This window comes from Culex quinquefasciatus, chromosome 1 (assembly GCF_015732765.1).
Source record: "Culex quinquefasciatus strain JHB chromosome 1, VPISU_Cqui_1.0_pri_paternal, whole genome shotgun sequence".
Lineage (NCBI taxonomy): Eukaryota > Metazoa > Arthropoda > Insecta > Diptera > Culicidae > Culex > Culex quinquefasciatus.
The window spans coordinates 124,603,941-124,624,591 of NC_051861.1; the positions used below are offsets into that span (position 1 = coordinate 124,603,941).

Here is a 20,651-nt window from a genome sequence, read left to right on the forward strand (position 1 = left end):
CTTTCATAGTCGACGACGAACTTTATTTTTTATTCGACCGAGCATTTCAAAGTGATAAGCCTTGGGGGGGTAGGGTACACCATCCAAAGTTTGTCCAGCGGTAAATTTTGGCGTGCCGAGTGAGATGTATTTTCGAACTTGCTATTGGCTTGAATGAAAGCATGGAATAATAAATAGTCCTGGTCACAAAAATCAAAAGCTACGCTAATTCAAATAAATTCATGATTCCGTTGTGGTGTTTTTCTTGTTTCGTAGCTGGGTTATTCCGACGAATTCCGGGCGGCTATTTTTGGAAATGACGTGTCGGTTGTGCGCCAGAATAAGTCTCTTCTTTTACAGCTCTTCTAAGAAAATGTTGCTAGATCAAACCGGACACACACAAACACACACACCAACAAATTTAATGTTGATAGGGAGTCATCCATAAACCACGTGAACACTCGTTTGAAAATTTGGTAAATAATTCTTTATACATCTAAAAAACTTTATTGTTTGGAGCGTAGACAATCGCCAACCAACCGACATCCCCACCCTCCTTAAGATTCGACTTAGTTTATGGATTGCCCTAAAGTAGAATTGGGGTAACGAACACGCACATTATCACTGTGGTAGGCGGTCAAGCTTAGTTCGAGATAGAACGTGTTAAAATTCATTAGTTTTTGAAGAATTTTCAGAGTAGTAGTGCGGTAGATAACTAGCAGAAGAAGAGCGTGGGGGTGACCTCTTAATTTTGATAAAGAAACATTGGTTTTGTTGAAAAGTCGAATGCAATTGGGTTAAAAAAAATAAATGAAACATTTTTTTTTGAATGGAGCAATTCTCCATGTTTTTACAAATCGACTTTCTTTTGCATGCAAATAAATAAAAAAATCAACACTCAAATTTAATTTTTTTTATGAATGTTTTCGTTGAAAGACCACTTTTTTATGATGTTTCTTTGGGGGGGGGGGGATCCCTTCCATTTTAGAACATGCAAAAAAAAGAGGTATTTTTCATCGAAAAAACACTAAAAAAGTTTTAAAAACTCTGCCATTTTTCGTTACTCGCCTGTAAAATTTTTTGGAACATTTCAATTTATGGGAAATTGAATGTACTTTTCGAATCTACATTGACCCACGAGGGTAATTTTTTCATATAGAACAAAATTTTTCATTTTAAATTTCCTGTTTTTTCTAACTTTGCTGAGTTATTTCTTAGAGTGTAACAGTGTTCTACAAAGTTGTAGAGCAGACAATTACAAAATTTTTGATATGCATACATCAGAGCATACTCTTCGATATTTTTCGGAAACCACAAGTTTAAACTTTATTTTGCAATATTAGCAGAGTCGATATGTATACGTGTAGGTGGGAATATGTGGTCGAATTGAGAATTTAATTTTTCGAGTAAGGTGGGGAAGGCAAAAACGAAACTTCAATTTTGGACATTTTTAAAGGCTTGATTCTTAAGTTTATAAGATATGTTTATAGAATAGAAGAAACATTTATTGATTAATTTATTGACTTTTAAAATTAAAGCAATGGTTTTTGAGATATGGCGTGATACCCGATCATAAGGAGCGGCCGTGGCTGACTGGTTACGGTGTTCGCTTTGTTACCGCATGGTCCTGGGTTCGATTCCCATCTGCTCCCAACGAGAAAGTATAAGAAATATTAATCTTGAAACTCTGAACATGAACGAAAAATCAAAGTTGCTCGAGTCGGGGTTCGATCCCCCGTCCATTGGATTGGTGAGCAAAAATGCTAACCACTAGACCATCACGGCTTGGTGAGCTACGACTGGAATTAGGAATACTGTTACTATCGACTATATACGCGCTGGGTCCTTGTCCATTTGACAAGAGTTCGGAAGTTCTAAATAACGTTTGAATCCGATTGATGCAAACGTTCTTCAGGGCTGGGCTTGTCGATAAAAGCTGAAGTACCTCGCGCTCGGCTAGCCAGCGTAGAAATGGGTCACCGAAGCTCGGCAGAGCTAACACCTTCTAAATGCCTATGCGAGTTACTTGCATGTATAGAATGTAGATCTAAAAACACATGGAAACAACTCAATTTGTAAGAAGTGGCCGCGTGGTACCGTTTGGTTAGTTGCACACACACACACACACACACACACACACACACACACATGGCGTTATATCCGATCATTAAAGTAAAAAAAATAAATTGTAGGAAATTATCCAAGGTTTTCATATTTTTTGTTTTTACATGAGTGCTCTCCATGATATATTTGAAAATTGCAAGAAATTCAACATTTTTTTTATTTGAAAATGCCTTTAACTTGAAAACGGTTATTCTTTATCACAAATTGTTCTAAGTGCAAAATTCATTTTTAAAGTTTTGTCTGCCAAGTCCTAATCATATCCTACAACTTTGCGGAAGGCCCGGAATCGATCAGGGAATTCCTTCACAAGGTGTAGATTTTCGAAGCCCTTTTCTATGGGCAGCCCCCAAATTTGTATGGAGACCAATGATGTAAAATGGCTTATTTCGACCTAAGGAATCGATGGTAAATGTTTCGGTACTGCATGGAAAAAATCTAAGTTCAAGAGAACCACCCAGCTAGAGGTGGGCAAAAAAAGAGCGAGCCGTTCAAAGAGCCGGTTCACTGAATAGAGCGAACGAACCGTGGCTCAGAATAAAAGAACCGCGGTTCTTTTTTAAACTTAAAACTTTTAAACTCAAGATGGCATGATTTATGTTATAAATCTAGAGTTTTTTTTAAAAAGGTTCTATAAACTATTGTCTTTCATATGTTTATAGGACGAATTTAAAAAAAACTCTAGAAATAAAAATTATTGAATTGCCAAAAAATAGTATTAAATTTTTGAGAGTTGAAAATGCAATTTCAAATATTTCAATGCTAATAAAAAAATATCCCAAAAGTAAATGGATGGTAAATGGTTTTCTAAACAAAATGAAAAAAAACATTGTATAACTGATTTTACATTAAAGTATTACCGAAATACGAATTTGAGCATTTCAAATTGCATAATTTGTAAAATATTACCAAAAATCAATTGCATAGTTTGGAGATTTTTGAAAAAAAAAATGAACCCTTTTGTCCGATTTGACTTTAGCGTTTAAAGACTTAATAGATTAAATCAGAATGTAGAAAAGAGTTCACAGAATATTTTCTCCATATAAAACATCAGCATTAGTTCAATTCTTGCAGAAATAAACGCAATTTTAAAATTAAAAACAATTTTTCCAGCATCCTAGATTTAGGTTTGGATGCCATTCAATTACTCGAATGTTTAGGTTCGAGTAGAAATCTTGACAAAGAGACCACCAAGACCTATGGATTCCAAGGGCAACTTCTCGTTTTCAGTTTTAATTTGTTTTATTAAATAATTTATAAAAGTCCAATGTGAAATAACTTATAAAATCACACGATTCTTAAAAAAAACCTTTTTATCCAAACTTTGAAAAAGAGCGAAAGAGCCGTTCAAAAGAGCGGCTCTTTTTAATGAGCGAACGAAAATGAGCGGCTCCTAAAAAAGAGCGGTTTTGCTCACCTCTACACCCAGCCAAAAAGGAAATGTCATCAATTTAATTTTCGGATTTGAAAGATTCTAGCAGAGACGGGAAACAAGTGTGAGGTTGCATGCGATTGGTCATAGAAGTTCAAAAAACATACACAGGGTCTTTTTTTGGGAATTAATACATCTTTATTTTATTATTACACTCACACTATTTTAATACTATCTAATGCACTTTTCAATTGATTGTAATTCCCTGATTGTAGTTATGTTGTTTTTTAATGTTGTTTTGTAAAGAAAATAGTTGTGTTGTGAGCAGCAGGCGTGATCGAATGATTCCGCTGTCCGCTTTGTAAGCGGATGATCATGGATTCGATTCCCATCTGCCCCAACCTTCCATCGGATGGGGAAGAAAAAAGCCTGCAATCCAAAGGTCGTCAGTTCGACCTTTGGAAGTGGAAGGTTTCTTGGAGTAGAAAAAGGTTTGGGTACTGTCTTCCCATTCAAGCCTTTGGACTCCTAGGTTCGAGCATAAACTTGTACTAGACACCACCAAAGATCAGGGGGGTCGTTAAAGTTGATTTTTGAAATGGTTGTGACATTAAACTTGCATTAAGTCTTATCTTCGATTGATTTCCACTCCCCACTGTATTCGTGTTTAGTAACAACGACGAGTTTGTTTACTTTTTTACGTAGCTTTTCAATTGCCCCCTTATCCGGTTCTGGTAAAACAGCGATAAACAAACATCGAGGTTTATCGACTTTCGAGAGAACGCTCAGCGTTTGTTCGACTTCTGCTTTATCGAGGAGCACGATTTTGACTTCACAACTTAGCGATTGTACGTATGATAAAAGCTTAAGGCAGGTAATGTCGGGTTTGGTGCTGAAAAAGTTCATGAAAAAGGGTAATGCTTCTTCAATTTCTTTGAAACATTCAACCAATTTTGGGTTCATTGTGACATCGTGGGTATTAATTGAAACAGAACTATTAACTTTTTCCATGTTAACTAAATGGATTTTGTCTAATTCTATTTCATGTTTAGCAATTTCAAAAAAATCACATTTTTTTGTTAAAAATGTCCCCTCACCTGTTTGCTTCCACCAATTTTCCACAGCAGCTAAAGACTTCAAATATAATAATTCATCACATTCGTAATGTTTAGATAGAATGTCACGTCTTATAATTCCTTCCATCTCGTCTTCTGTAGCATATTCTGAGTAAATTTCCAATTTCGAGAAGAAATCTTGCACTAAATTTATGTGATGTTCAGTGGATGGTAGAAGAGATTCATCGAGCATATCATAAATTTTTTCATGCAAACTGCTGTTCCTATACATATCAAAACGCCTGTTTGCTTTGACATTTTTATGATAGTATAATTTCAATAGATTTGAGCAGTTGAAATCGTAGTCGACGGAATTTGTAAGATGTTGCAATGCAGTCTTTAAATCGGATTTATCGTACTGATGTAAAGTTATAAGTGTGGCTATTATTTCTGCAAATATGTTTTTATGCCATTCCATTGAAACAGTTGCGAAATATTCTAACCATTCAGCAGACGGCTTTAACTTGATCACTTTTCCTGTGTTTTTGGTATTTAATGTACTAAGAGCTGACATTTTTTCTATTTGATCCGGATATCCTGAATATCTAGCAGGAGTCATCATTATTAGCTTTAACTCTGTTTGATTGTATTCTCCCTGGAATATGACATGATTACTTTCTGATTTGAAACAGTGCCGTATTTGTAGGTAGCTTTGAAAATACTTTGATAGATTGAAATCGTCATTCCTGTCAAGCCCTTTGATGGCTTTCGGAAATTTTACATTGTGTCCAGCATTTTTATGCTGAGCCTGAAGACAATATACTCGAGATTTAACTCCTGTTCTGGTTCTTATGACAACGTCGTCAAAATAGCCAGCTTCTGAAATGTCGCTGCCTAAATAGAAATCATCGATTTTTTCATCGTGAAGCAAACGGAACAAAAACATTGTCAGTATTTTTAATTCGTAGTTGAAACCAGCAATTGCAGCTGTCCTAGGTCGTTTCCCGTAAGTGAGATCTTTATTGAAATGCTCGTTGAAAATTGCATCAATTTCCTGTCTTTGTTGGTTGTCTAAATTTGATGCCAAATCCTTCGGAGTCATTTTGTTAATATTCTCTGCTTCAGTATCTGCTCCACTATCAAGAATGAGTTTAACCAGCTTTGAATTACCAGTTAACACGGCTTCGTGTATCAGAGTTTGATTCTTTTTGCAAACATTGATTGCATTTATGTCTGTTACGTATTGCAGCATCATTTCAACCATTTCATAAGAGTTGTTTCTTATTGCTAAATGTAGTGCAGTCCAACCATCGTTTTCAGTTTGGATGTTAATGTTTGCTTTTTTCTCTAGAAGTAGACTAACAACATTAGCATTTCGATGAGTTACGGCTAAATGTAATGCTGTTTGTCCATCTGACTTTGAAATACTGTCAGTTGGTGCATCTTTATCCAATAAAAGTGATACTGTTTCGCTTAAATCATTCTGAGCAGCAAAATGCAGTGGTGTGAATCCCAAATCTTTCGTTACAACGCTGACCAAGGCGCCTTTCTCCAATAAAAAGTTAGCGATGGCAGAGTGTCCATTCTCAGTCGCAACGTGCAATGGTGTGGATTCAGTTTTCGTTGTTCGAAGATTGATATCTTGCTCATTATCTATTAATAATTTTACGCTACTCAGATGACCATGACGACAACCAATATGCAAAGGAGTCTCACCATCAACCAGCGTAGTGGCATATTTATCTGCTCCATTTTCTAATAATTTGGAAACAACTTCAGTTGATCCTTGCTGCGCTGCCAAATGCAGTGGAGTTGCTCCAGAGTCCGTCGTTCTAGCGTTGATATTCGCTTTCTTACCCAATAGTGCCTCAACAATGCTTGAGTGACCTTTTGCTGCAGCGAGATGTAACGCAGTTTGTCCATTTTCAGCCGTTTCAGTATCGACAATCGCTGATTTACCCAAAAGATAGTCTACAACGGGTTCATGACCACCGTTTGCTGAAAAATGTAGCGCAGTCCAGCCATCTAACCAGTCAAAAGAAATGTTTATCCAATCGTCAGGGGAATCGTCCATTGTCAAGCGTACAAGTTTTAAGTAACCATTTTCTGCTGCTTTAAGAAGTAAAATATTTCTGGATTTAGGTTTTTTATTCACGATAGATTTAAATTTTGCAAAGCCCTCAGTTCCTTTTTCTGGTATTGAGCATTCAACTATTCCCAGCAAGAATGAAATTGATCTTTTGCTGAATTCTGCTTGTGAACACAGTTTCAAACTCAAAAGTTGATCTAACAAGACACAAGCCTTGCTGACTTTAACCACATCGTTTTGCTCCTCAGATTGGGCAATTTTCAGCAAAAAGTGTGTGATTTGGGATCGATCGCCTTCTACAAAGTTTTTAATGAAAATCAAATCAACGAATGATTCAAATTTATCAATTTCAAAGGCAGAATATTTTTCCCAAATGAACTTTGCCACAAAAAACTCGGCGTAAGTTTGATGCACAAATGTTGGCTTTTCATCCTTAATATGTGAAATAATACCAGCTTTGAGCACATTTTCAGAATGTAGCAAACACTCAACAATTCTTATTTCGTCTTTACTCAGCAGTTTTGTTGCGTACGCAATATTGAATAATGCATAGATTGAAGCTAATTTATGTTCATGATAGATCTGTCCTACCAGTATCTTGGTTTGTGGTTTGGAAGGTTCAAATTCATTTTTCTGTTCCATAGAAAAGTTGAACTTTTCAGCACTTGTTTCGAAAAGTAACACTTTTCAACTTTTTTTTTGATTTAAACGATTTATTGAAAAAATACATGAAAATTGTACCTCAAATTTCACCCAATGGGTGTTTTTCGGAATTGCAAAAAATGTTGTATGGAACTCGTTGCAAAACTTGTTTTTTTCAGCACTCTTCGTATTTATCCAACTCGGTGAACCTCGTTGGATAAATGTACTACTCGTGCTGAAAAGATCCTCTTTTTGCAACTTGTTGCATAAACTACTATTTCAAAATTTAATAGTATCATTTCTACAAGTTTTACCTTGGTTTCATTCATGAGTTGTTCTTGAAAATAGAAAAAAAAACATTTGTAACAGCATTTTCTAGAGTTTTAATTTTTGAGATCTTTTCTTGAAAAATATTTGTTTTATTAATTTCTGTGAGTTTCGTGTTTTTGCATTCGTCAGACCTGAACAGCTTTAAAAAACATTTTTTTTATGTTTTTGAATTTGTTTGTGGATCATTAAGACTTTCGAAGAGGTTTGGCAAAATTTTGAAATAACAAATAATATTTAATACAACATTACCAGTTGAACAAATGCATAAGATTTCAAAACGAATAGTTTGTTTATGTAATGAAATCTCATGGACTTTGCAAGTTTACAGAAGTTTGAGATATTTATACGCTGAAACAAAAAAAAATCTAAAAAGTATGGTTGGGGAGGGGGGGAATGAAGCTTTTGAAAGTTAGCCAAGGGGGGAATGGAACGGTAAAGGTTGGAAACCACTGGTTTATGAGTTAGTTTTTTTAAGGTATCCCTTTTCCCTTTTGTACATGTAGGACCTCCTACATGTGAAATCACTGAATAGCGAAAGCTACAATATCTCATAAATAAATGAAAGTTGCTAGTATTTAAAATTGAGGTGAAAAGTCATCGATTGTGATTGGACACCCAATAATATTTTAACTGAATGAATGTACATAGAAAAAAAACTGAATAAATATAAATAAAAAAAAAGTTGGAATGTCATCATCTTTATTTTATCACCATCTTATTAAATATATACTAAATATTTTATTTTATTGAATCATGATCGTATTGCTTAGGACTCTTAAAACTAAATCTTGTTTTTTTTTTATTATAATAGTCATTCAGTCAAACCTAACTCTGTCAGTTTGTCTTTGACAACGGGTTTGCTTCATATCCCAAAAGTAGATTTTCAATTTCACTATTTCCGTACGATCGAGCGATGTGTAATGGCGTTTGATCATTTAATATACTTATGCTGCTAATATGAGCACCATTTACTATTAGACGCTCTGCTATTTCAGGGAAGTTGTTTTTTGCAGCCCAATGAAGGGGCGTGAATCCCAAATCATTAGTTATTTCGTTTGGATTTGCACCATTTCCCAGCAAGTAATTGACTACTTTTATGTGTCCATGTTTAGTGGCAAAATGCAAAGGTGTGAATCCGTATTTTGTTCTGGAGTGAATTGCAGCCTCATGCTTTATCAAACTTCTTACAATTTCTACATGGCCAAGTTTAGAAGCTAAATGCAAAGCAGTTTCACCATCAGCTGTAGTACCATGAACGTCTACCTTATGATCAAGTAACATGGACACAATATCTCTAAAACCTGCTTTGGCCGCTATGTGCAGCACATTCTCCCCTTTATCCATAGTGACTGCGTTCTTGCTATCTTTTTTCTTTATAAGATATTTTACAATGTTTTTATGTCCACGATGTGCTGCAAAGTGAAGTGCAGTCCAGCGGTTTAACCAATCAAATGTGATATTTATTCCATCATTGCCTAACTCATTCGCCAACTTTACAAGCCTGGTGTAACCACTTTCAGATGCTTTCAAGAGCAAAATGGCCAGACTGTTGGGGGGTTTGTTTTGAAGAAGTGCATGAAGCTTTTTTGAGCAATCTTTGTCAAAAAGCATGGAATTATCGACTATTCTTAATAAGAAAGATATCGACTTTTTATGGAAGCTATCCCAAGAGTTGGGCAAAGTTTCAAATAGTGTGTCTAAAATATTACAAGCTATGGGGGCAGCAGCACGTTCACTCTGTTTTGTTTTATTCAGTGCCATTTCTTGTAAGTAAAAGGCTACTTGAACTGTGTCATTTTTGATAAAATGTGTCAAAATGTCTTTTGCGAAAGATTCAAATTCTTCAAGTGGTGGTGATGAATATTTATTCCAGATAAATTTGGCTGCAAGGAACTCGGCGGTTTCAAACACAAAGATCGGCTTACTATCAATAACTTGTGTTATGATACCAGATTTATCAACAAAAGGCTGTATTTCTTGTAGCAAACTATCCACTGGATCAATCAATTTAGGGTAATTTTCTGCATGTTTGTACAACGTCCATACGGCAAGTTGTGTGCTTATATTTTCAATCTCTGGAAAATTATTCAGAAACTTGTCATATAAAGTTACTATATTTGGGTCATAAAATTCAACTTGAGAACCATTTGAATTACAAAATGTTTTAACACTGTTTTCGAATATCATGCCAATCATTTTTATTTGCAGTGGTACACTTATCAGCTTATGCCCCCTGTAATCATTCAATTTAGAATATCTTAACAGAAACTCTTTGATGTAATCATTAAACAAATCGTTGATTTCTGGTTTTATATTCAATTTGAAACTCCAATATTTCCACAAATAACGTTTAATTTCGTCTTCTGTGAATGGTTCTAAGAAATAAGCACAAACTTCGAGGCTTTCCTCCAAACCTTTTTGATTTTTGCCAGTACGAGTAGTCACCCAAAGTTGGGTTGTAAAGTTATGCTTATAAGTTTGTAGCAACAGTAATACAATGTCAGCGTAATCAGGACTTATCTTATCAAACCCGTCGACCAGAAGATAAATTTTAAAATGCTCGCAATACCATCGGAACAATTTGGTTTCGAATGATTCATAGCTAGTGTTTTGCTCACATCGTGCAGCGTCAATCAAGAAGTTCATGGCCAAATTTTCATCAATTGCTGTATTTGCTTGCTTCCACTGATAAAACAGTTTTGAATGTTCACAAAGGTTTATTCTCACAATCCATGTAGCAGATTTTTTTTCCATTTGTTTGATTTCTTTTGCAATGCCAGGCAACAGTGTGGATTTTCCCATTCCCGCTTCTGCTGCAACAATTATAACCCTTTCATATTCTTTATGATTTTTTTTCAAGATGGGCGTTTTGTAACGTTTGTTACGCAAACATCTTTCGATATAGTAGTTTTCAATATCATCTTGATTGAATACAATATTTTTAGAAATGGAAAACTTCTCCTTATTAATGAGATGTTCCAATGTAACTGCGTCTATCAATTTTAGGGGAACATTCTCCATTAGCACTGATAATTGTATGGAATAGCCCTGAAATTCAACTTCGCTATCAAGAAGTTTGTCCTGACACTGAATTTCAAGGTCGAGTATGCTTGTTTCTTCTTTGATTGATCTCCAATTTCCAACACATTCTTGTTTAGTAATAAAAATTAGTTGCTTTACTTTTTTACTAAAATCTCCAATGCTATCAACATCTATGCTAGGTAAAAACAAAACAATCAAGTGTTGTGGTTTAAATTCAGAAATATATATATCTTGCATGTGAGATTTTTCTGTAACGACCAAAAAATCAAAAGAATAATATTCGAGATATTGCAAAAGATTCAAACAACAAAGTTGTGGCAAGCTACTGAAAATATTAATACAAAGTTCCTTTTTAAACTCTGCACCATAAAAAAGATTTACCCATTTTGGATTCATTTCAAATGCAGTTGAATTAATTTTAATTTCACTACTTAATATGTCCTTCTTGTTTTTCTCATGGATTTCCTTTAACTTTGTTTCAAACAGGACTTTTTTAAAGATATTGGAAGACTTACTCAAAAATGGAACTTTACCAGTTTGTTTCCACCAACTTTCAACAGCATTATGTAACATGTTATAAACTGTAGAATCTTTTTCATAATGTTGTGCCTTTATATCACGTCTTATAATTTCCTCCAGTTCGTCTTCAGTTGCCTGCTCTGAGTACATTCTCAATTTGCCAAAAAAATCTGTTACAAGTTTAACGTGCTCCCCATGGGATGGAATGAGAGGTTCTTGAAGTAAATTTGAAATATCTCGGCACATTTGTTTTACATTCTTGTTAGAAATGCTTTTGACTTGGGGATTACTGTACAGTTGTAGCAATCCTAACCAATTGAAACTGCCTGCATTGTCAGTGAACTTACTCAAAACATTCTCTTTTTGTAGCTTCTCTATTGATTCTTTTAAATTTTTGGAGTCGTACTTATGCAGCAATACAAGTTTAGCCAATATTGTTGAAATAACATTTCGGTGCCATTCTTTTGATTTTACAACAAAGGATTCTGTTATGTTGCCAGAACAATTAATTCTGAAGTTTTTTCCTACCTTATTTGCCTGAAATATCTTACAACCGCCCATGTATTCATAGGAGGCATCTTCAGGAAAAATAAACTTAGCCGGGGTGAATAGAATCAATTCCAGCTCAGTTGTTTCATATTCTCCATGAAATATTGCATGCTCATTAGTTGAACTAAACATGTAACGTATTTGCAGAAAGCTCTCTAGATATTTATTTAAATTAAAAGCTCCCCGAAGGTCATGTGAGTTGACGATGTCTTCAAACTTAACCGTTGACGATTTTGGTTTGTGTCTGGTTTGAAGACAATAAACTTGCGATTTACCTCCAGCGTCGATGGTTCTCAGGACAATGTCGTCAAACATGCCGGCCTCGTCAAGGTTGTTTCCTAGATAAAAGTTCTTGATCTGATCAACATGAAGTAACCGGAACAGAACCATACTCAACAACTTGGTTTCATAATGTTGACCAAGGACAGGTGATGCTGGTCTTTTACAGAAAGTTTCAATAAATGATTTAGGTTCCAGGTATTTACGTTTCATGGCCTTTCTTGGTTCCTGTATTCCTGATCTCTCTCCTTCAAGGATTGATTTTCCACCCGAAAGTGATCCAAAAATCTCAAAACTTCCTTTGGTATCGACTTCTCGCCTCAACTCTGCCCCTGCTTCTTTCAAGGCTGTGATAATTTTAAATGCGTTATATTTAATGGCAAGGTCTAATGGTGTCCACCCTTCTACTTTTGTAGCTAATTCGATGTTTGCACCTTTTGCCAACAGGAACTCCACAATTTCAGTATGTCCGTATAAAATTGCAATATGCATCGCAGTATGGCCAACAAAATAAGTAACCGTATCAATGCCAGCACCCTTGCCTTCTAATAATGATACTATTTCAATCGAATTATTACGTGCTGCCCAGTATAGTGGCGAAAATCCCCAATAATCTGTTTTTATGTTGGGGTCCGCTCCATATGCTAACAAAAGTTCAACAACGGCTGTATGACCTTTCTTGGATGCCAAAAGCAAAGCCGTAGAACCGTTTTTAATTGTTTTCTTGTCAACATTCGCGTGGTTCTTTAACAATAGTTCCACCGTTTCTGTATGACCATTTTCGGAAGCTAAATGTAGAGCAGTTGCGTTATCAATATTGGCACAGTCAACATTAACTCCTTTGCTCAGCAATAATTCAACAATCTTAAAATAACCTGATTGGGCTGCCACGTGCAAAGGGGTGACTCCAGTACCTGTAGTACTGATATTTACATCAGCTTCGTAACGCAACAAAAGTTTAACAATATCTAAATGTCCCTTTTCAACTGCCATGTGCAATGCACTCTGTCCATTATCAAAAGTGATTGCGTTGATGTTAGCAGATTTGTCTAAAAGGAAGTGTATAATTTTGTAATGACAACAGTTCACTGCAAAGTGAAGTGCAGTCCAGCCTTTTAACCAATTAAAAGTAATGTTTGTTAGACCAGGTTCCAAATCAGTCACCAGACGGGTAATTAAGTTGTATCCGCACTCTGAAGCTTTAAGAAAAAGAATACTCCACTTTTCTCTATGTATAACGTTGGTATCTCGAAGCTTCAGATAGCATTCACTGTCCGCTGCTAATGATTGTTCTATGATTCCCAGAATAAACGAATAGGTAGGTTTTTTAAATTCTAGCCATGTCTTCTCTAAGAATACATTAAGAAGGTTTTTCATTAGCACACTAGCTTTCATGGCAATATTTGCGCAGTCGTCTATTCTACACCCTCGCAAATATTCTGCAATTCGGACTTTACCGCCTTTAATGACAACATTTATCAAAATATTATCAACAAATTTTTCAAATCCTTCGTCCTGCAAATAACAGTATTTTTCCCAAATATATTGCGCTGCGAAAAAATCAGCAAAACTTTGATTTACAAATATTGGCATCCCATCAACAACACGGGAAATAATTCCCACTTGTTCAAAATAACATTCGTCTTGCAAAAAATCCATGTCGGATTCCTTAAAAATTCCTTCAATTGATTTTCGATTGACAAGAGCATAGAATGCAGCTCTTTGATGTCTTTCCCAAAAGATTTTAAAATAATGTTCGATATGCTTTATAACCATTGGTCTACTCGGAACGATTTTGTTCTTTTCCTCCATTAATACTACTTCAAATTTATATCGAACAAAACTTTTATATAAATCATTTAAATTCAAGCATCGTGAATTTATGCAACTGTTATCTGACATGAAATATTCATCAAAACTTGGTTGGTATAAAAGAGCAATCATTTTTGTCTGGAATGGAATACCAACTAGGTCTGATTGACCGGTTTCAGCATATTGGCTTAAAACTGAAAACAATTGTTCAATATAATTGTCATATAATTGGTTATCATTAATACTATTGAAAGCTTTACCCCAAAACTTCCTTAAGAAACATTTTGAATCCTCTAAAGTAAATGGGTTCAAAGAATATGAATCAACTCGAAGACTTTTTTCCAGTACTTCTTGTGATTTTTCCTTACGAGTTGTTACCCAAAGTTTAGTAGTAAAATTATATTTGTAAATTATTAGCAACTGTAATACAATGTCAGTGTAATCAGGACTCACGTCATCAAATTCGTCAATTAAAAGGTAAATTTTTTGTTGCTCACAGTACCATCGGAATAATTTGGTTTCGAATGATTCAGAGCTAATGTTTTCTTCACGACATGCAGATTTAATCAAGAAGTTCATGGCCAAATCTACATCAATTGTTGTTTTTGCTTGCTTCCACTGATAAAACAGTTTCGAATATTCACAAAGGTTTATTCTCACAATCCATGTAGCAGGACTTTTCTTTTTGACAGCCATCGCAAGTCCTGACAACAATGTGGATTTTCCCATTCCCGGTTCGGCCGCCACTATGACCACCCAATCATCAATTTCTGTAATCGATTTGGAGACCTGAGTACTACTTATCAAAACTCTGTCAATGAAAAAATCGATAGAATTAAGAAAATTATTATGTGATATGATTATTTTATCACCACTAACGAGTTTTTCTAATGTAACTGCGTCTATGAGCTCCTTCGGTGCGTCATCCATTATCGTTTTTAGGGCTATTAAGGACCCTTGGAATAGTACAGTGGTTTCTAATAGCTCTAGCTGGCTTTGTGTTTCAATATCGAGCAAGTCGTTTTCTTCGTCTCTTAAAGATATCCAATCACCACCGCATTCGCCTTTAGTAATAAAAATCAATTTGTCAACCTTTTGGTAAATATTTTTGATATGTTCCCTTTCATTGTTAGGCAAATATGCAACAATTAAGCATTTTGGATTAGCTTTGCAAAAATCTTCGAGGATAGACATTATTTCTGTGGTATCTAATATTATGAATTTAAACTCGGTGTTACACCAGTTGAAATACAAATTTAGCTTAGCACAACAAACAAAAGGGGAGTTACTAACTATATTAAACCAAAATTTATTCTCTTTCTGCAAACGTTGATAACATTTTACCCACTTTGTGTTGATAACTTTTATTCTACGAAATTTGAGTATACTTCTTCCTACCCTAATTAAACTAGCTGAATTGATTTGTTCTATTTGTATATCGCTTTTTATCTGTTTGAAAATATTCAATGAGTCTGTTAGATATGACACTAGCCCAGTTTGTTTGTACCATCTTTCAACAGCATCATGCGACTTACTATACACTATATAATCATTTTCATAATGTTGTGCCTTTATATCACGTCTTATAATTTCCTCCAGTTCGTCTTCAGTTGCCTGCTCTGAGTAAATTCTCAATTTGCCAAAAAAATCTTTTACAAGTTTAACGTGCTCCCCATGGGATGGAATGAGAGGTTCTTGAAGTAATTTAGAAATATCTCGGCACATTTGTTTTACATTCTTGTTAGAAATGCTCATGACTTGGGGATTACTGTACAGTTGTAGCAATCCTAACCAATTGAAACTGCCTGCATTGTCAGTGAACTTACTCAAAACATTCTCTTTTTGAAGCTTCTCTATTGATTCTTTTAAATTTTTTGAGTCGTACTCATGCAGCAATACAAGTTTAGCCAATATTGTTGAAATAACATTTCGGTGCCATTCTTTTGATTTTCCTACAAAGGATTCTGTTATATTGTCAGAGCAATTAATTCTGAAGTTTTTTCCTACCTTATTTGCCTGAAATATCTTACAACCGACCATGTATTCACAGGAGGCATCTTCAGGAAAAATAAACATAGCTGGGGTGAATAGAATCAATTCCAGCTCAGTTGTTTCATATTCTCCATGAAATATTGCATGCTCATTAGTTGAACTAAACATGTAACGTATTTGCAGAAAGCTCTCTAGATATTTATTTAAATTAAAAGCTCCCCGAAGGTCATGTGAGTTGACGATGTCTTCAAACTTAACCGTTGACGATTTTGGTTTGTGTCTGGTTTGAAGACAATAAACTTGCGATTTACCTCCAGCGTTGATGGTTCTCAGGACAATGTCGTCAAACCTGCCGGCCTCGTCAAGGTTGTTTCCAAGATAAAAGTTCTTGATCTGATCATCATGAAGTAACCGGAACAGAACCATACTCAACAACTTGGTTTCATAGTACTGACCTACAGCTGTCGTTCCATGTCGTCTGTAAAAGGTTGTAGTGGAAAAATCCTGGTCGATGTCCATTTTTTCAGCAGTTTGCTTGGAATGGTTGAAAATTGCTCGAATGATTTCCCTTTTTTTGTTTTCCAGACGTGAGCACAAATCAACTGGATCCTGATTCCTATCATTTTTTGCAGTGGGGCTTGCTCCAGCAGCTAGCAACATTTCGACAATTTCTGGATTACCAGAAGTCACTGCGTCATGAAGTGGAGTGTTGTTGTTATTGTACAGGTTCACAAAATTGATGTCAGCGCCAGAATCGATTAGATCCTTAATTTTTGGTAAATCTTCTTGCCAAATGGCACTGATTAGTTGAAAGTTGCCAATAATTTGCATGGTCTCCATTTTGGTTGGTTGTAATAAGCTGCAACGTATTCAAATTTTCAATCATTGTCTATTTTCGTTAGTATGTTTTGCCCTGTACCTTTTAATTTATTTCCTTCTCTTATGAACTGCGCAAATCACTGACACTAACTTATAGCGTATATTCTGTCAAACAAGCGTTCGGCTATGCTGCTAGTGAATGACTAAGTTTCAATATGGTACATTCGAAAAAAAGATAAGGCAGCAACAGTTGTGTGCGTGCATGGGCAAAATTATACCGTTGTTTGGAGTGAGTTTAATAATTCTGTTCATAATTTTTCAAAGAATCGAATAAAATGCAAAAATGTATGTATTGTATAGATATAAAAAAACGTACAAAAAAAAGTTTGCCATTTTCATATATATGTAACTTTAAACTGGGTTATTATGAGCAACAATACGGTTCTGAACACAACTCACACTTATTTTTATTTTTCGAGTTTATTTATTAACAGGCAACCATATATTCTCCAAGAAGATAGAGCAAATTGACCAAACTTGCTCTAGTTTTCTGTGCTTCGAATACTATCTAATGTCGGTTGGCGTAGCGAACTCGAACTCTTTGCATGTATGCAGGAAAAAATCGTGAATATGTCGTTGGTTGGTTTAAATTTGAAGTTTTAGTATCCATGTTAGGGCTGGATTAAACGATGTCACAATCTATTTGATGTTGTTGGGACCTTCCTAAGAGTACAATTTGAACGACTTCAGTATGTCGACGCTGTCGTGCTAACTTGTCGCACGTCGCATTTTGACGTTCCGAGAAAACCGCGTTTAAATGTTTGGCCTTAAAGAAACAAAAACGAGAGCTGCGTAAACAATAACAAACACGTTTTTTTTTTGGTTGACTATTCTGTGCATTGTCCTTAAGTTTGGTTGAATTTGGTTGCTGGAGTCCCGAGTTATAATTACAAATGTTTACGGTAGTCGAGCTCGTACTTGTGTCAAACGCGTTCTAACCTGAAATCCCTTTAGTCAGTTGTTGCATTACATCAATTTTCATGCTGTGTCAAGATTGCTCGACAAGATTGAAACTTCTTTCATATGTAAAGTGACAGAAATGCTCGGAGTTTATTGAACATCTCAGGATTGAAATCGAATTTCGGTAAAGACCAAAAGGTAAGGCTTGTGAGCTACACAAAAAAAGCCTTGGAGCAATTCTGGATAGGATGGACACTTGGTCAATCACCCGGAACCGCTTCCGGGTTCCCGGTTCAATTTGTAGGTATGGCCAACATACTACTTTTGGCAAAATGGGGCATGTGACATGTCAAAGTTCATGAAATTGTTCCACGAGTCCATTTTAGCCCTTACAAAGTCAATCTGACTCCATGTGGCCACCCGGAACCGGTTCCGGGTTCCCGGTTCCAATCTGCAGGTATGGCCTATATACTACGTTTGGCGAAATGGGGCATGCGACATGTCAAAGTTCATGAAATTGTTCCACGAGTCCATATTAGCCCATACAAAGTCAATCTGACTCCATGTAGCCACCCGGAACCGGTTCCGGGTGTCCGGTTCCAATCTGTAGGTATGGCCAACATACTACTTTTGGCGAAATGGGGCATGCGACATGTCAAAGTTCATGAAATTGTGCCACGAGTCCATATTAGCCCATACAAAGTCAATCTGACTCCATGTAGCCACCCGGAACCGGTTCCGGGTTCCCAGTTCCAATCCGTAAGTATGGCCAATATACTACTTTTGGAGAAATGGGGCATGTGACATGTCAAAGTTCATGAAATTGTTCCACGAGTCCATTTTAGCCCTTACAAAGTCAATCTGACTCCATGTGGCCACCCGGAACCGGTTCCGGGTTCCCGGTTCCAATCTGCAGGTATGGCCAATATACTACGTTTGGCGAAATGGGGCATGCGACATGTCAAAGTTCATGAAATTGTTCCACGTGTCTATATTAGCCCATACAAAGTCAATCTGACTCGATGTGGCCACCCGGAACCGGTTCCGGGTTTCCGGTTCCAATCCGTAAGTATGGCCAATATACTACTTTTGGAGAAATGGGGCTTGCGACATGTCAAAGTTCATGAAATTGTTCCACGAGTCCATATTAGCCCATACAAAGTCAATCTGACTCCATGTAGCCACCCGGAACCGGTTCCGGGTGTCCGGTTCCAATCTGTAGGTATGGCCAACATACTACTTTTGGAGAAATGGGGCATGCGACATGTCAAAGTTCATGAAATTGTGCCACGAGTCCATATTAGCCCATACAAAGTCAATCTGACTCCATGTAGCCACCCGGAACCGGTTCCGGGTGTCCGGTTCCAATCTGTAGGTATGGCCAACATACTACTTTTGGAGAAATGGGGCATGCGACATGTCAAAGTTCATGAAATTGTGCCACGAGTCCATATTAGCCCATACAAAGTCAATCTGACTCCATGTGGCCACCCGGAACCGGTTCCGGGTGTCCGGTTCCAATCTGTAGGTATGGCCAACATACTACTTTTGGAGAAATGGGGCATGTGGTATGTCAAAGTTCATGAAATTGTTCCACGAGTCCATATTAGCCTATACAAAGTCAATCTGACCCCATGTGGCCACCCGTAACAGGCCACCTAGAACTTCATTTTAGTGCTGTGACGACAATACTTTATGCTGTTTATGTTGCTAAATATTTTCAATGATACTAACCAATCCGGTTCTTCGATTGAGGATTCGTCTGATTCTGAGTCCAAGTCCGAAATCGTCTCATGATCCAATCCATCTTCTTCCTCTGGCATAGGTTCGTCGTCTAATTGTTCCTCCTCTTCGTACTCGCTAAAACTGTCGTCCATTCCGTACATTCTTGCACCACATCACAAATCTTGATCACAACAAAATCACCCCTTTCAACTATAATTTACAGCAGCAATCGTTTACGCTGACACGCTTCCTGTTGTTTGAAATCTTTTTGGCGGCAACTTGGCTACGTGCCGTTGTCGTTGACAGCTTCGTCGTAATTCATGAGCGTCGTTAGTAAACACAACAAAAGTGGGGGCGTGATCTAAATTGTAACATTTTATATAACATTACAATTGTATATGTTTTTATGTAAAGGTTCAAAGAGTCCTAGCAAGAGTCACAGTTTCAAGAAAAATTCAAAATGTGTTTTTTTCTAACATTGTTTTGAGAGAACCAATCAGAGTTTCTCGAAAAAATAAATGAAATTTTTGTATGATTCGTTTCCAGCGATGAAAGATTCATCACAAAAGAAATTTGTTGACGCTCATCTAGAGAAAAAATCGGAAGGGACCGTGGCTCTCTTCTCTCGCGCACAAAAGATGGGATTTCAAAAAATCATCATCTTGATTTTTCTGCGGAACCTCTTTTTCACTACTACACTTGCAGGTGTAACGTCATACGTCGAAAAATGATCTGTCACATTTTGTAGATGGGCAATGTGTTTAGCAATGTGCAACTGTATCACCGGCTCACCCAACTTCTCCTGCTTTACCGGGTCACCCTGGTCCTGTGTGTAGTGATGAGAACGAGGGCTTTCAAATCCCGAACTTTGACATGTCACATGCCCCATTTCGCCAAAAGTAGTATGTTGGCCATACCTACGGATTGGAACCGGAAACCCGGAACCGGTTCCGGGTGGCCACATAGGGTCAGATTGACTTTGTATGGGCTGATATGGACTCGTGGCACAATTTCATGAACCTTGACAAGTCGCTTGCCCCATTTCGCCAAAAGTAGTAGGTTGGCCATACCTGCAGATGGGAACCGGGAACCCGGAATCGGTTCCGGGTGGCCACATGGAGTCAGATTGACGTTGTATGGGCTAATATGGACTCGTGGCACAATTTCATGAACTTTGGCATGCCACATGCTCCATTTTGCCAAAAGTAGTATGTTGGCCATACCTACGGATTGGAACCGGGAACCCGGAACCGGTTCCGGGTGGCCACATGGAGTCAGATTGACTTTGTATGGGCTAATATGGACTCGTGGAACAATTTCATGAACTTTGACATGTCACATGCCCCATTTCTCCAAAAGTAGTATA

At 36.7% G+C, this 20,651-nt stretch overlaps 2 protein-coding genes across 3 annotated transcripts; both read right to left on the bottom strand.

Annotated features, from left to right (window-relative positions):
• Positions 1-260: 260 nt before the first annotated feature.
• On the bottom strand, positions 261-7,212 carry LOC119771136 (putative ankyrin repeat protein RF_0381). Its single transcript, XM_038266546.1, has 2 exons — positions 5,698-7,212; positions 261-283 (listed from the first exon to the last, which is right to left on the bottom strand). The coding sequence occupies exons 1-2, from the start codon at positions 6,599-6,601 to the stop codon at positions 261-263; spliced, it is 927 nt and encodes a 308-aa protein (XP_038122474.1). The 5' UTR covers positions 6,602-7,212.
• A 1,101-nt stretch (positions 7,213-8,313) lies between these two features.
• On the bottom strand, positions 8,314-16,788 carry LOC6050810. 2 transcript variants are annotated; one of them, XM_038266810.1, is made up of 3 exons: positions 16,701-16,788; positions 15,797-16,640; positions 8,314-15,741 (listed from the first exon to the last, which is right to left on the bottom strand). In XM_038266810.1, the coding sequence occupies exon 3, from the start codon at positions 15,542-15,544 to the stop codon at positions 8,423-8,425; it is 7,122 nt and encodes a 2,373-aa protein (XP_038122738.1). In that variant the 5' UTR covers positions 15,545-15,741; positions 15,797-16,640; positions 16,701-16,788; the 3' UTR covers positions 8,314-8,422. The 2 variants fall into 2 exon arrangements, with proteins under 2 accessions (XP_038122738.1, XP_038122737.1); XM_038266809.1 differs by having other exon boundaries at positions 8,314-16,640.
• Between the last annotated feature and the right edge of the window lie 3,863 nt (positions 16,789-20,651).

Excerpts from the sequence above, each read along its gene's own strand:
- LOC6050810 (XM_038266809.1), bottom strand. The coding sequence starts at position 16,621 with ATGGAGACCATGCAAATTATTGGCAACTTTCAACTAATCAGTGCCATT.
- LOC119771136 (XM_038266546.1), bottom strand. The coding sequence starts at position 6,601 with ATGGACGATTCCCCTGACGATTGGATAAACATTTCTTTTGACTGGTTA. Across the intron at positions 284-5,697 it reads ACACGAAGCCGTGTTAACTG|CCGCCCGGAATTCGTCGGAA; the intron begins GTAATTCAAAGC and ends TTCCAAAAATAG.